Source organism: the organism of the source record quoted next, unplaced genomic scaffold (genome assembly GCF_019419815.1).
Source record: "Pyrus x bretschneideri cultivar Hongxiangsu unplaced genomic scaffold, Pyrus_bretschneideri_v1 Contig32, whole genome shotgun sequence".
Taxonomy (NCBI): domain Eukaryota; kingdom Viridiplantae; phylum Streptophyta; class Magnoliopsida; order Rosales; family Rosaceae; genus Pyrus; species Pyrus x bretschneideri.
Genome location: NW_025999635.1, coordinates 1,612,504 through 1,626,760, shown reverse-complemented (window position 1 = coordinate 1,626,760; position 14,257 = coordinate 1,612,504). Strand labels below are relative to the sequence as shown.

The window sequence follows — 14,257 nt, the reverse complement described above, 5'->3', positions numbered from 1 at the left end:
TCATTATTACTTTTGCCGAGATGGAAAACCAAACCGAATCCTTCCGAATCCAAAGGAACTGAGCTTACTCATCAAATTATTCGAGCCATTGAAATTTTATCCAATTGCTACAAAACAGGAGCCTTCTAAAAGTTATAATAATTATAACTGTTGAATTAAATTTCAATAATCCGGATCATTTGATTATTGGGTTCAATTCCTTTGGGTCCAGTGAGAATCCGGTTCCGGAAAACAGGGATGAATCCCATCACTGCCAGACTACCCGAATCAGATATCGGATTTGACAATTGCTCCCTTGTTTTGAAGTAGTGACCATGTAATCTGATTCTCCTCCATTATTCACGATCGAGCTTAGAACTCCATTTTTAATTATAATTGAAAAAAGATAAAAAACTTTACTTAAAAAATGCATTTGTTTTTCAACATATATTATTTAATTAATTAACATATGCTTCTTTACTTAAAAAATAGATAAAAAAAAGCTTCTTAATGTCATTCTGGCCAAAATCCAATCGTGGAGCTTAGGGAAAAGGATCCTGCGGATTCCGGGAATCCTGTGATCGTAACTGTTCATCATATATCGTATAAATAGTATCTAACAAAACTTGACTGCACAATATACGATGAATGATCACGATCACGGAATCCTCGAGATCCCTAGAAAAAGGATCCGACAAGAATCCTTTTCCGGAGCTTAGGAGCCAAGTGCGAGAAATTAGTGGCAAATTTCTTGCACTAGATTAAGCTTCATTAAATAGCTAAATACATATGCTGTCCCTCTCATAGTTCCACATTTGCATTTTCCGTGTGCAATTTAATGATTAAAAGTTTAAAACCCTAATTCTAAATTATTAGATCATTTCACAACCACCAGGTCCTTCATTATACATGTAACATAGCAGTATAGCACTTGAACCAAAATATGTGCTAAGAATGTCCAAATTAAAATGGATAAAGATTCGTGCGTATTAAGCACTGCTTTTGGCTTGTGCTTTCCTTTCTTTCTTATCGAATTGATACTAAAATAAAATGCTTTTGCCAACTGCCCAAGTAGTTGCCTGCAGCTGCGTATGCGTGCACACGTATACTACAAGTAAGAAATTTTGATTTTTCAGATTGACTTAGATTTTTGACAGAAAATACTCTACACATGAAACCTTTCATGATCTTTGGCTATGTCACTCTCTCTTTTGGTTCTACATGATGAGAGAGATAAAGAGAAAAACTTTCACGTTATGATAGAAATGGAGAAATAAGAGATACACAACGTGAAAACTTATGGTTTATTTGATAACCACTTTGTTTTTAGGCTATAGTTTTGAATTTTTATGCTAGAGATAAATGAAAAAGTACGAAAGAAATGAGGAATTGAAAAGGATGAAGAGAGGTGGTTGGAGAGAGAAATTAAATAAAGATTATATAAAAACAAAATCTTGAAAGTAAAACCAACTTAAAATTGTCTTTTAATATTTTATCTTTCATTTTGTCATTCCATACGCATTTCTTCTCTGCGTTTTATCATTCCTTCAAACCCCCTCCTTTTCATTGTTTCTTTCTCCTACATAATTTTCCTCTGTATATAGCATAAATAAGAAAATACAATTTTGCAAAGAAATAATAAAATGATGATCATTTAATTCAAGGGTCATATAATTTTGGAATTAAATGATTTTTGGTAGGCATGATCTATGAATAATGAATTAAAATATACATTATTCAAATTGTTGAAAAATATTACAAAGAAAACTACAAAATGTGTCAAAAAAAATACCTCTCCTGATCCTAGCCCTATAATGATTTTCCTTTGTATATAGCCAAAAAAAAAAAAAAAAAAAAAAAAAAAAGAAGACTAAAGTTAAATGAATTGATTATCAACCTCTTATAAGCCCATGCCTATTTTTGAGCAACTTACTCGAGTCATTTGCACATCATCACATTCTTGTTCTGGTGTGAGATACATGCCGCCGAAGACATCAATTTAAAGAAATTCAGGGAGTGGAAAAGACAAGACTTAAAACTTCGAATTAATATAATCATGCTAAACCAAATATTTCAATTATATCATAATATATAACGGGAAATAACAAAAAAAAAAAAAAAAAAAAAAGAATCCAAAAAAATATTATCATCCGGAATGGCCAAACCAACCTTGTGTCATTACTATAAAGCAGCTGAAATTATTCTCAAAACACTTGATCACCACATTTAGAAACAAAGAGATCTTATTCTCCGAGACGCCGCTCTCGCTTACATGGCATACCACGGTGAAAAACCACCATTTGAATCAATAAAAGTTCAGGACAGAAAAATTCAGACAGTATTATACGAAGATATATAAACACGTGGTTGTTTGGTTTTCTGTAAGTATGGCAGACTTCAACTGGGAAACTCAATTGGCTCCTTCTGCACCGCTTTGTGTACAATCTCACTTTGTTCCTTCAAATGAACTGTATAGAAACCAGTGGCCGTGGCAGCTGATGGAGCACGGCCAACATATTTTATGTCGTCGAAAGTTCCTCTACCCAGGGACTTCATGGCAGTGCTAAGGCGGGGTGCAATATAGCTGTAGGCGCCCATGTTCATCGGCTCTTCCTGGACCCAAACTATCTCAGCATCTGCAGGGACCAAATAAGGAATGTGTCAACCTCATGATGTCAGCAAAATTTAGCCCCCAGAAAGAACAAAAAACCCCATCACCCTGAGCCTCATAGCATTATATACATCACCAAAAATTTTCGACATTCCATTAATCATTATCTACAGAGTCCAGACTACATACTTGGATATCGCTTCAGCTCTCTCTGGATGAGGTCATACGGGAAAGGGCAAAGCTGTTCCACTCTACAAATTGCGACATCCTTTGCTTCAACCTTTCTTCGCTCTTCATCAAGCTCATAATAAAGCTGTACAGGATAGAAGATAGAATAAACATTTTGTCCCATGTTCAGGTAAAATAGTACAACTTAGAAATCATAATTATCTACAAGTCAAGATAATGATCTACTTCTGTCAGGTTTTGCTTTTCATACTAGTCAATTGATTACTTTACTGGAAAAACCATAACGCAATTAGAAGTCAAACAACATGTACATGCATGCATTTGTGTGCTTATATATGGAGGAAAACTAGGAATATAATTACCTTGCCGGAGCACAGGACCAGCCGTCTAATACCCTCCTCCAGATCAGAGTGGTCATTCTGGTCCTTTATGAGGCGCTTAAATCTGGTCCCCTGCTTGTCAAAACCTGGGTGACCTTGCACATCATCAAACTCAGATAGATTTGATTTGCAATCCTTGTGCCGTAACAGGTTTTTAGGAGCCATCACAATAAGAGGCTTGCGGAATTCCCTGTGTAACTGGAAATAAGGAAAAATGTCAGAACATGCAGAAACTCATCACGATGCTGGAAAATATTGATAAATGAAATATTTCCACTCACCTGACGACGCAGAACATGGAAGTAGTTGGCAGGAGTTGTCACGTTCACAACCTGCCAATTGCATTCCTGAATTTGCTTTCGAAGTGTGGGATCCATCTCAGGTATGACAAAAGGATGGTCATCACTCATCTGTAAAAACATTAGGTAACGGTATTAGTTCAGGATGCATGCCAGACACTACTGTTGCCCAAAGGAAAAAGGGAAGATGGGGGAGAAGTGAACCATATTTGACAAACGAATACCTGAAGAAATCGCTCCAGTCGGGCACTAGAATGTTCAGGGCCCTGGCCATCGTAACCATGAGGAAGCAGCACAACAAGCCCAGTTTGACGAAGCCACTTGGACTCCCCACTACTCAAAAACTGATCAAATATAACTTGAGCTCCGTTTGCAAAATCACCAAATTGAGCTTCCCAGATCACTAAAGCATTTGGACTCTCCATCGAGTAACCCAATTCAAATCCAAGAACACCAAACTCCGAGAGTGAGCTGTAAATACAAAGACAATTAGCTTGTATAGAAGACGAATTAAATATGTACTATTCAGTGTCTCATAAGCCATGTTGCGCGGTCTGTTAGTCCAACTATCTTTAAGATGGAGTACAGCAGCAAGAGGTAGCAAATTAACACATTGAGTTGTATAAACCATAGAGAAGCAAGTTTTAGGGGATATGTGGACGATGTTCATGAATAAAAGAAGTAAATCATGGTGTAATGAATACAACATGTATATCAAATAGAATGTTGGGAACTGAAATCACCCCTAACATGGACTCATGGCCAAACATCATCATTTCTTCTTACATTATACAGTACAGTACAAGGGAATGCTAATGAATCAAATTCTGGATCACTACATTAAAGCACAAGAAAACTCTGACTGAACCTAACTAAATAAAAAACAATGGTCAAAATCTTCTATGCATTTATTGATATATTAACAACCAAAAAAACAAGTAAAGGATCCTTGCAGAAGGGAACAGTACAACAAATAATCACGCTTTACCTGTTGCTAACTGTAAACATTTCCTCATCTTGGCCAGCCGTAATATGGTCAAGAGGGCAATACTTTTCCCCAGTTTCCTGGTCGTGAATAACAGAATGCCGATGACTAAATGTACCTCTTTCAACATCCTGACCACTCAGTCGAACATGGTTACCTTCTACTAGTAGTGTAGCAAAGGCAAGTGCTTCCGCAACTGCCCAATCAATTCCTTCACCAGTTGCAATCATTTGTGCACGTTGTTCATACACCTTCTTTACTGCCCTGTGAGGCTTTAAAGTTTCTGGAAGGGCTGTAACTGCTTTGCCAACACTCTTCAAAATCTCTGGTTTTACCCTGTATAGCAGCATATAAAATTCATTAAAAATACAATTAAATAAAATCGGATATTGCGAAAAACAGGTGAAACTGGTAGAAAACAGTGCTCTACCCAGTATTCCGGATACGAGAAATCTGTTCAGGTGACTTATATCCAGACCAATGGGATGAAAGCCAGTCCCTTCTTTGAAGAGTGTAATCCTTGCTAGCCAAGAATTCTTCATTGAGAATTTCATTAACCTTGCTTTGTATCCTTTCAATGTCTTGTTTGGCTACTTGTCCAGACTCTAGAAGTTTGTTCTGGTAGATTGTTAGAGCTGAGGGATGATTCCGAATAACCTGCAAATCCCCAATTAAGTAGGAAAAAAAATCAGAAGTCAGCTTTGCACATCTCAATAGCTGCACCATATAATATACCAGGACACAATAAGGAGAGGACTTTGAGATTTATAATGAAAAAAAAAAATTTTCTTCCTTCAGTCAATTAAGAAAATCAAATATTTAATTAATAGATATTTAAGTAATAGAAAATAAGGTCTAACCTTGTACATTTTGGGCTGCGTGAAAGAGGGCTCATCAATCTCATTATGCCCAAATCGACGATAGCACACTAAATCAACCACAACATCAGAATGGAAGGTCTGGCGCCATTCAGCTGCAAGCTCACACACATGAACGACTGCCTCCACATCATCAGCATTTACATGAAAAATAGGGGCATTCAATGCTTTGGCAACATCAGTACAATACTGTGACGATCTTCCAGACATTGGATCAGTTGTGAACGCAACTTGGTTGTTCACCACAATGTGTATAGTCCCACCAGTGGTATAGTTCGGAAGAGCACTTAGATGAAGAGTCTCGTAGACCACACCTTGTCCAGCAAAGCTACCATCTCCATGAATCAAGACACCCATATTCTTGGTCCTGTCCGCATCATTTGAATAATATTGTTTTGCTCTAGTTTTTCCAACAACAACGGGGTCCACAGCTTCCAAGTGACTTGGATTTGCAACCAAAGATAAATGGATTCTCTTCCCACCTCTAGTGGGTCGATCATAAGAGGTTCCCAGGTGATACTTGACATCACCAGTCCCTGTGTAGAGCCCATCTTCATCCACGGGCTTTGTTCCACCACTGAATTCACTAAATATGTGACGCAAGGTTTCCGAACCACATTACCCAATACATTCAGTCTGCCTCTGTGAGACATTCCAATAACTATGCTCTCAACCCCGAGATCAGCAGACCTATCAAACATCTCCTTCATGCCAGGAATAAGAGTTTCTCCCCCTTCAAGCCCAAACCTCTTTGCTGCTGTCCACTTAGTGGCTAAGAAGTTCTCAAACTGTGTACTCCAAATAAGCCTATCAAGAATAACCTCACGACGCTGCCTATTATATTGCATTGATGTAGGAGTCTCAATCTTGTCTCTCAACCAGTTACATCTCTCACGATCTGCAATGTGCATATACTCATACCCAATGGTCCCACAGTAAGCCTGCTCAAGCCGGGTCAATATGGACCTAAGGGTCTGCACAGGACGGTTCTCAGACAAAAACCCAGCCATCCTCCAGACCCCCAAAAAAAACTCTCTATCAAGATCAGCCTCAGTGAACCCATATAGAGCAGGGTCAAGATCATCTGGGATTTCTCTCTCTTCCAAACCTAAAGGGTCCAATTTAGCTTTCATGTGACCATTGACCTGGTATGCCCTCACAAGCAACAACAGACGCATACTCTCTTGAATGGTCTGCCCCGAAATTCCGGGCGAGGTAGAGGCCTGACCCACAAAATTCCTAAAGAAATTGTCCCACGACTCATCAACGCTATTGGGGTCGGCTTCCCAAGCCCTCTGAAGCCCCTCCAAATAAACACTGCTGGTTCCATCTAAGAAACTATCAGTTAGCCTAGACAGGGGTACAGGTCGTGGAACCGGGGCAGCCTTCGATTTAGGTATTGTGGTGTGAAAGTCTCGGCTTTGGGACGGAAGAACCCGCCTCCTAGCCGCATAGGACCCACTATTCGATAAACTTCTCCTAATGGCGAGCTTTGCCACACCAGACCCAGCTCTAAACCACGACATAGCTACCAACCCAATCTATCGATCACAGAAACTTTATCCCAATTCACCTCCCAAAGCTCAGACCTTCCCAATCATACAAAACCCTGATCAAACCAATCAAAAAACAGATAAAATAATTATACTAATTATCACACCTTAATCTACTCATAACACACACTACGAGTTCATGAACTTGGATGATTAGAAAGATCAAGAATTTGATGACATTAAATATATAAAAAGTTAACAAAACCAATCGATAACTATCAATGACCAGTTTGATCAACAGAGAAACGAAACCGTTCCATGAACTGTATACTTCGTGGACGAGAAGTTTCGTTTTCGTTTCGGTTGCCTCTACAGAAACGGGATTCAACTACCGAAAGATGCGAGCTTGGAATCAATGGAGATTAGGGATTTACCTGGAAGTGGAAGTTGAGTTGAACCAAATCGCTGGGAAGCGACGGTGACTATTCTGAGCTTTTCTGGAAAGCTAGCTTATATTTTCCGAGGATATTTGAGGAATGGTCCTGAATTATGATTGAATTGTAATGTTAGTCCTGAACTAAGGATTCATTACATTTTAGTCCTCAAACTTTATAAAATGCGGCTGGAGCGTTAGTCCTTCCTTTGTAACCAATTCTGTTAAATTCTTACCCGTGTTTGCTAGTGCGAGGGACTCAATGCACTTTTTGTAGAGGGACCAAATCTAATAAATTTTTATTGGGGAACAAGAGCTATAATTTGATGATAGTTCGGTGACTATTCCTCCAATTTCCTCTTTATCCATTTCCATTTTTTTTTCTTTTTCTGGTCAATTGTCGAAACCAAATCAAATCTTACTTCCTAATTTTTTTTAAGGGAGTTTTAATGAAAAGTTCGTAGTACTATTTATTTTAACGAAAAAATTACATTTTTACATTAAAAAGTCAATTCTAGTACTATTCACTTTACCCTTTATTTTGTCTTATCATTAAAACTCAAAATTTTCAAAAAAATTCCTTAGATTTCCTTTTTTTTAAATTATTTTATTGCGGGTGTTAAAAGAGGCACAAGTCTGACCTAGCCCAAGAAAAATTAGAAGAGCAATGAATTCGTTTCATGTAAATATTTTTTAAGCCTAATTTTATTTTAACGAATGAGGAATATATAAATTATTTACACACTTTGATGCTTTTTACATTTTTTTTTTCTAGCAGTTAGATGAAATAATTCAGAATAGAATTATAAAATAAACGCAAACGGAGAAGAGCAGTAAAAAATTAAAAGTGCGAAAATCATTTTCCCATAAATAATGCCCAACTATTGTTTTGGTTAGCGGGTCCCCAAGATATATTCTTCCTTGTTCTGTTTTGCTTCCTTTTAGTCTTCCTTCTAACTTTCCTTGTTTGGTTCTTTTTTGAAGGGAATTGGATTCCATCCAGATTACTTTTAATCGTTTTATCGTATATTATACGGTTAGAAATTATTTAATTTTTTTATTTAAAATTAAATAACAAAGAGTATCTGACAAAAACTGGTTGCACGATGTACGATGAACGACTAGATGTTCCCCACAAAATGGATCCCGAGAGGATCCTTTTCCTTTTTGAAGAGCATTGGTGTTCGCTTAAATTAGTCGCACCATTCAATTCAAATACTGCTAAGCTAACGGGTCATTCCTTCTTAGATGTAAATTATAAGCTAACAGTAAAGGTAACTTACAAGTAAAGAGCCAAGCACATTTCATTCGATACTTTGTAACATTTGTGGTGTATATCAGCCCTCATAGAAAGAAGGCATATTATATAATCCATATATTTTAGGCCATCTCTAATCAAAATAGCTAAACATAATCTTATCCAGAATTATGACCCTGTAAGAAATTATATTTAAATAAATAGTGTTAGACCATATTTATATATCATCTCCAATTGAATGGGCTAAAACATAGCCCCTCAATAATTTATTATTTTTAAGTTCGCCTCTTTTTTTTTTTTGTCAGATAATAGATTTGTTAGATTAGATGTTAAATTACAAAGTTGACGAAATTCAAACCTACGCCGTGGTGCAAAAATAAACTCCCCTCTACCACTGTGATAGAGATCAACTTACTTTTTAAGTTTGTTCTTTCGAGCCCACTCTGATGCTTTTTATTGAAAACATTACGTCGAAACAGTTTTAATCATGCTTTGGTCCATTTCATCCATTGGATTACATGGAGAATGGCAGAATCGGGCTTGGAGGGTGGCTGAAAGTAGCCAGCCCGTTAGCCTTTCGGCTAACTTTTGACCTGATGAGTTCCACACATTTTTTGCCCAATCTTTCGTTGGAGATGAGTTTTTTACTAAAACGGGTCATTTTTCAGCACATAGCCTTTTAGGCCTTATTAACATTTGGATCAATATGTGCGGGATGTGCATTTACATCTTGTTTATTTTGCAAGGACACTAATCTAACTACTCTAATTTACGAGAAAGGAGAAACAAAATCGGAAGCGAGTGGACGGGCAAGCTACAGTGGCCAAATTGGCCCAACCCATATATGCTTCATTCCATTTTTATTAGCAGCTTATAGAGCTTTGTTGCTCACTCAAAGCAGCTGCAGCATTCGATACTGCAGCCATAAAAGTCACTTTGCCTATGTACACAGTCTGCTAAATCTGCTGACCTCTCACCCAGATCCGAATTCAGCTTACTGTATAGATTGTAGAAAGGTTCGGGTGTTCGATCGGTTCTTTAATCGTCTAATCAGTATCAGTATATCATAAAGAATGTGGAGAAACAATGACCAATGATAAAAACATGAGATGAATGATGGGTTTATTGCAGAAAGGTAATTCACCTTGTTTGAACTTTGAAGACATACTCAATAATATCAGTCAAACTAGGCAAAGTGAACACCTAAAGCTCTATCTTGAAAATAACCTGATTATCTATCTACATCAAGACAGGCAACAACAGAACCGAAAGATCATGAAAGAGTAGAAGTGTCATTGTAAATTCCAGAATTACGAGGAAAAAAAAACTACTTTTACTACTAATGCAGGTAGTTGAGAGACCTAAGAGAGGCGCCCCCCACGGAGTTATCAAGGTTTACCTCAAATCCACATCACTACAACCAACAGAACCTTCCCTCTTTTTACTAACCGCAGCATGATGAGTTTTGCGCAGCTTGACCATCGGCTCTGTCTTCGTTAATCCTAAGTGTCTGAGGCTGAAACCATCGAAACCAAATGAGTTCATCAACATTTTGAGAGACGAGTTGGTGGGGAAAGAAAAGGATTCCCACTTTGGGGAGGATGAAAATACCTCAGTGCCCCTGGCATCAGATTCTGCAAGTCTCTGTTTGATATCCCTGGCTATTGAAAAAAAGACCTCCTCCACATTCAGGTTTGTCTTTGCACTCTGCAGAACATTTTCTTTCAATATAAACGGAACGGAATTGATTATGTAGTCAAAATACCAAAGGCATATTACAACTTACAGTTTCAAAGAACTTGATACCATACTCATCAGCAAGAGCTTGACCCCTAGACGTCGGCACAGCCTAAGAAAATAGATAATTAAAGCCTGGGCATGCTCGCACACACAAACACATGCAAAAATAGAAGGATAGGGATAGAGCATGCAATTCCTAGCATCCTCATGTGAACCAAATAGGATACTAAACTCATCACAGCTCATCCTTTCTACTTCTTTCACCGGGTTAGAAAGAAAAAAAAAAAAAAAAAAAAAAAAAGAGCATTTCCTGCAAGTGAAAAAATACAAATTACACACCCTTCTGCTTTCATCCATATCAGCTTTGTTTCCCACCAGAATCTTGTTGACATTGACAGAAGCATGCTGCTCAATGTTGCGAATCCAGTTTCTAATGTCTGCACATGAATATACAATTACCCTAAGAAGCGCTAGATTGAACTATAAAATTTAGGGAACTTTAACGAAAAGCTCCTGGTACTGTTCACTTTAACGAAAAAGCACATTTTTACACTAAAAAGTCAATCCTGGTACTATTCACTTTACCCTTTATTTTGTCCTTGTCGTTAAAATTCAAAGTTTTCAAGTCATTTTCATTAGTTTTCCTTAAAATTTTACACAGAGATGAAAGAAGTGCCACCGGCGGTTTTAATCATCCACCACCTCAACGAATTAACGGTCAAACTGAAAAGATCTACACCAGTTTAAGCACACCCAAAATGAACCACAAGGTTGAAATGTCTACAACTCTACATCCCAATTTGTTAGAATTTGGATTATTATAACATAAATAGATAAGCAAAATGAACATAAAATCAGCATGCTATCAAAAATTCATATACTAAGGGTAAAGGAAAAACGAGAAGTTACTGTTGAAAGATGACTCATCGGTAACATCATACACCAACAAAATACCCATGGCTCCTCGATAGTAAGCTGCAGAGCATAACATAAATATGTAAGGAAACTCCTGAAGAACAATAAATGAGGACACAATTAAAAATAAATAAAAATCATCTCTAAGAAAGGAACCCCTGCCCCCTGCTCTTCTATTGTCAGCAGCAACTGTCTATTTTCCAATTTAAAATTATCTATCTGTAAAATCTCAAACACAAACCTGTTGTAATTGTTCGAAATCGTTCTTGACCAGCTGTATCCCAGATTTGCAATTTAATCCGTTTGTCATCAAGCTCGATTGTTCTTATCTTGAAGTCAATCCTGTCAACAAAGGACTATCTAAGAGATGCTAAACAAAGATGAATCTTCATCAAGAAAGCACAATGTAATAGTTCCTTATGACATATTTCTACAGCAGCTTTAAGCAGTAGCTAATGACCATGTCCTAACTGACTTAATATATTGGTTCATAAAACTTGTTCACTTGCTAAAGTTTCCAGATACAAAAATTGAAACAGTTTTTACGGATACAAACCCAATAGTGGTGATAAAACTTGTTGTGAAGGAGCCGTCAGAGAAACGCAAAAGCAGACAACTCTTGCCAACACCTGAAATTACAGCAGAAATGTTTTTATATTTTAAAACCAAGAAGTTTATAACCGAAACTAAAAATATCTCCCAAATAAAGACCAATTTACATCCTTTTTTTTAATACACAAGATCCAGGACACCATCCAAACAAATCAAATCCTTCTTTGTGTCTCAAAGTAACTTCAAAAGCAATAATCCCAACTAAAGCCAAAACTATGAGCCCCAGCAGAGCTCTTATTTATCCTTTATGCAGTAATTCACATCAAGTATTAACAAGAGGTTAAAACGCTCTTCAACCCCCAAAAGGACAGTACAATGCACATATGGTCATTGTTTGTACTCGCACTCACTCTGTTGTTATTTTTGATCAGGCACACCTTGTAATTCATACCAAGTCAGATTAGAGTCGGATATTACTCTTGCATTCTGTTTTCATTTCGATACCTAAAAAAGTTTTGTAGAAATATGAATATACTCACTCTCTAAGTCTTCATCAAACTCAAAACTGGATCTTTCATAAAAAAAACCATCTAATTACACACACATACAGGTCCCTAAAACACTAAATTTATCAAAAAATTGCAAGCATTCAAAATTTCAAACTTGACACAACTAAATATCACCCTACACCCACTATTTTGCAACAGAAATACTCCCAAAAAAGACTTTTTTAATTTTCGTTTGAAGTACATTGCCCACCAGAAATACCAAAGTAAAGCAAAACCACGTTAGATCTCAAAAAGTTCAAATTCCAATTCGCAAATTCCATAATTTTCTCTGGAACCAAACAGAAACGATGACTAACCACTGTCCCCAATGAGGAGAAGCTTGATGAGATAATCGTAATCGGTCCGACCCCTTGCCGGTTGCGCAGTCGCCATGGATTGATTGATTCTAACACCGACCCCTAATTCCAAATGCCAAACCACTCTCTGCAACCCAAATTTCACAACCAAAAAATCAACAAAAAAACAAAATCTAAGGAACTGCAGGAGATCGCAGAGGAGAGAAAGAGATAGAGAGAGAGAGAGAGAGAGAGAGAGAGAGAGGAGATAAACCTTTCGTAGAAGCTTAAAGCGGGCGGTCGTCGGCGACGCAAAAACGATCCAATATCTTTGGGACGACGTCGGGTTACAGAAATTTGAGTTCTTGGGCTGTCCCTGTATAATACGCGGGTCGCTCGCCACTGTATGGGACCGCACTGTATCTCCCTGCACCCGCCTTCACTTGATATTTTCCCGGTTTTTCTTTTGCGAGTAAAATCTAAAATTCTTTGCTATTTATTGGTGTGCCACCAAATAAAAATTCTAAGGGCTGAATTCGATAGTAACGTTATGAGAGGGTATTCAGAAGATAACTTTAGTGATAAGAAAATTAGACTTGAAACTCAAAGCTCATTAGAAATTACTTAAAATTAAAAGTTACATCAACTTTCCGTTAGTAGCAAATTCATTCTAGTAGAACTCTCCTTGATATATCAGCTTATCCTTTTGGTGATTGCAGAGATTGATAAGTACAAATACATAAAATATCTATCATCTTCTATATGGAGCAAAAATTGTATTCCAATTTATCTTTCGAAATTGGATGACTCCTAAAATTAAAAAATGAGGTTACCCACACGTAATAGAATACAACAATTGGTAAGAGAATAAAACACTAATTAGATTCAGATTGAAAAGATCACACACATATATGTATGCTAATTTGAATGAAATGATGCGGATTTCAATGATTGGATTATTACAAATATTAATTAACATACCTATTTTCTATTGATGACATATTTAATTTACAAATTTAGTTTAAAATTTTGATCTTTTCAGCATTATCCTTAAGATAATGGATTAGTATCCAGTTCGAGATTTTTGAATTGATAATTAATCCAACAAAAAGAAAATGATTTTGGCAAACTTTTGGTTTTTTGAGGTTCTGTATGTTTCGTATTAGGCCAGGCCCCAAGTTATTTTGGGCCATAACACCTTTACAAGCCCAAATACTCACATACCTAGGCAATTTAATAATTTATTACTTTACTTCTCAATGGTGCATGTTAACTCCCAAATTTAAAGAAAATAATTTTATGATCCGATAAGAAAGAGTTAAAAGAAATTTTACACACTTTTGCAAGTGTGTGATTGCAAATATTTGAAGTATTATATAACGAGAGGTTTGGCTTTCCACGAACTAACGTAGGCAAAAGTCATATTTATCGAATCAAATGATAAAAATTAATATTAATAAGATGTATCTGACTTAAGCTGAAATCGTCTAAGACTCTTGACAGAGACAGTTTAAACGTCAGCTCTTGCCCCAAGCGCTTCACGATGCCAGTTTAGGAAGAAAGTTATAGCTAATAAAAACTAATCAATAACACTTTTTAGCCTCCAACCTCGTACACTATTAGAACAGCAAAAAAGATTTGAAGGCTAGATTTCGTCTTTAACCCATGACCCTTACACACCCCAATAGACGGTCTAGAAGT

The 14,257-nt window shown here is 36.9% G+C and overlaps 2 protein-coding genes across 2 annotated transcripts; both read right to left on the bottom strand.

Moving 5' to 3' along the window:
* Positions 1 to 2,135: 2,135 nt before the first annotated feature.
* On the bottom strand, positions 2,136 to 7,398 carry LOC103930021 (2-oxoglutarate dehydrogenase, mitochondrial). Its single transcript, XM_009339306.3, is given in 10 exon segments — positions 2,136 to 2,615; positions 2,780 to 2,903; positions 3,142 to 3,357; positions 3,441 to 3,569; positions 3,683 to 3,929; positions 4,447 to 4,779; positions 4,874 to 5,100; positions 5,304 to 5,923; positions 5,926 to 6,930; positions 7,249 to 7,398. Coding segments are annotated over 9 exon segments (3,057 nt in total). The 5' UTR covers positions 6,848 to 6,930; positions 7,249 to 7,398; the 3' UTR covers positions 2,136 to 2,376.
* Positions 7,399 to 9,610: 2,212 nt separating this feature from the next.
* Positions 9,611 to 12,996, bottom strand: LOC103930020 (ras-related protein RABE1a). The gene is made up of 9 exons (XM_009339305.3): positions 12,831 to 12,996; positions 12,578 to 12,704; positions 11,717 to 11,789; positions 11,402 to 11,502; positions 11,155 to 11,220; positions 10,585 to 10,682; positions 10,292 to 10,354; positions 10,117 to 10,212; positions 9,611 to 10,021 (listed from the first exon to the last, which is right to left on the bottom strand). The coding sequence occupies exons 2-9, from the start codon at positions 12,651 to 12,653 to the stop codon at positions 9,950 to 9,952; spliced, it is 645 nt and encodes a 214-aa protein (XP_009337580.1). The 5' UTR covers positions 12,654 to 12,704; positions 12,831 to 12,996; the 3' UTR covers positions 9,611 to 9,949.
* Positions 12,997 to 14,257: the final 1,261 nt, after the last annotated feature.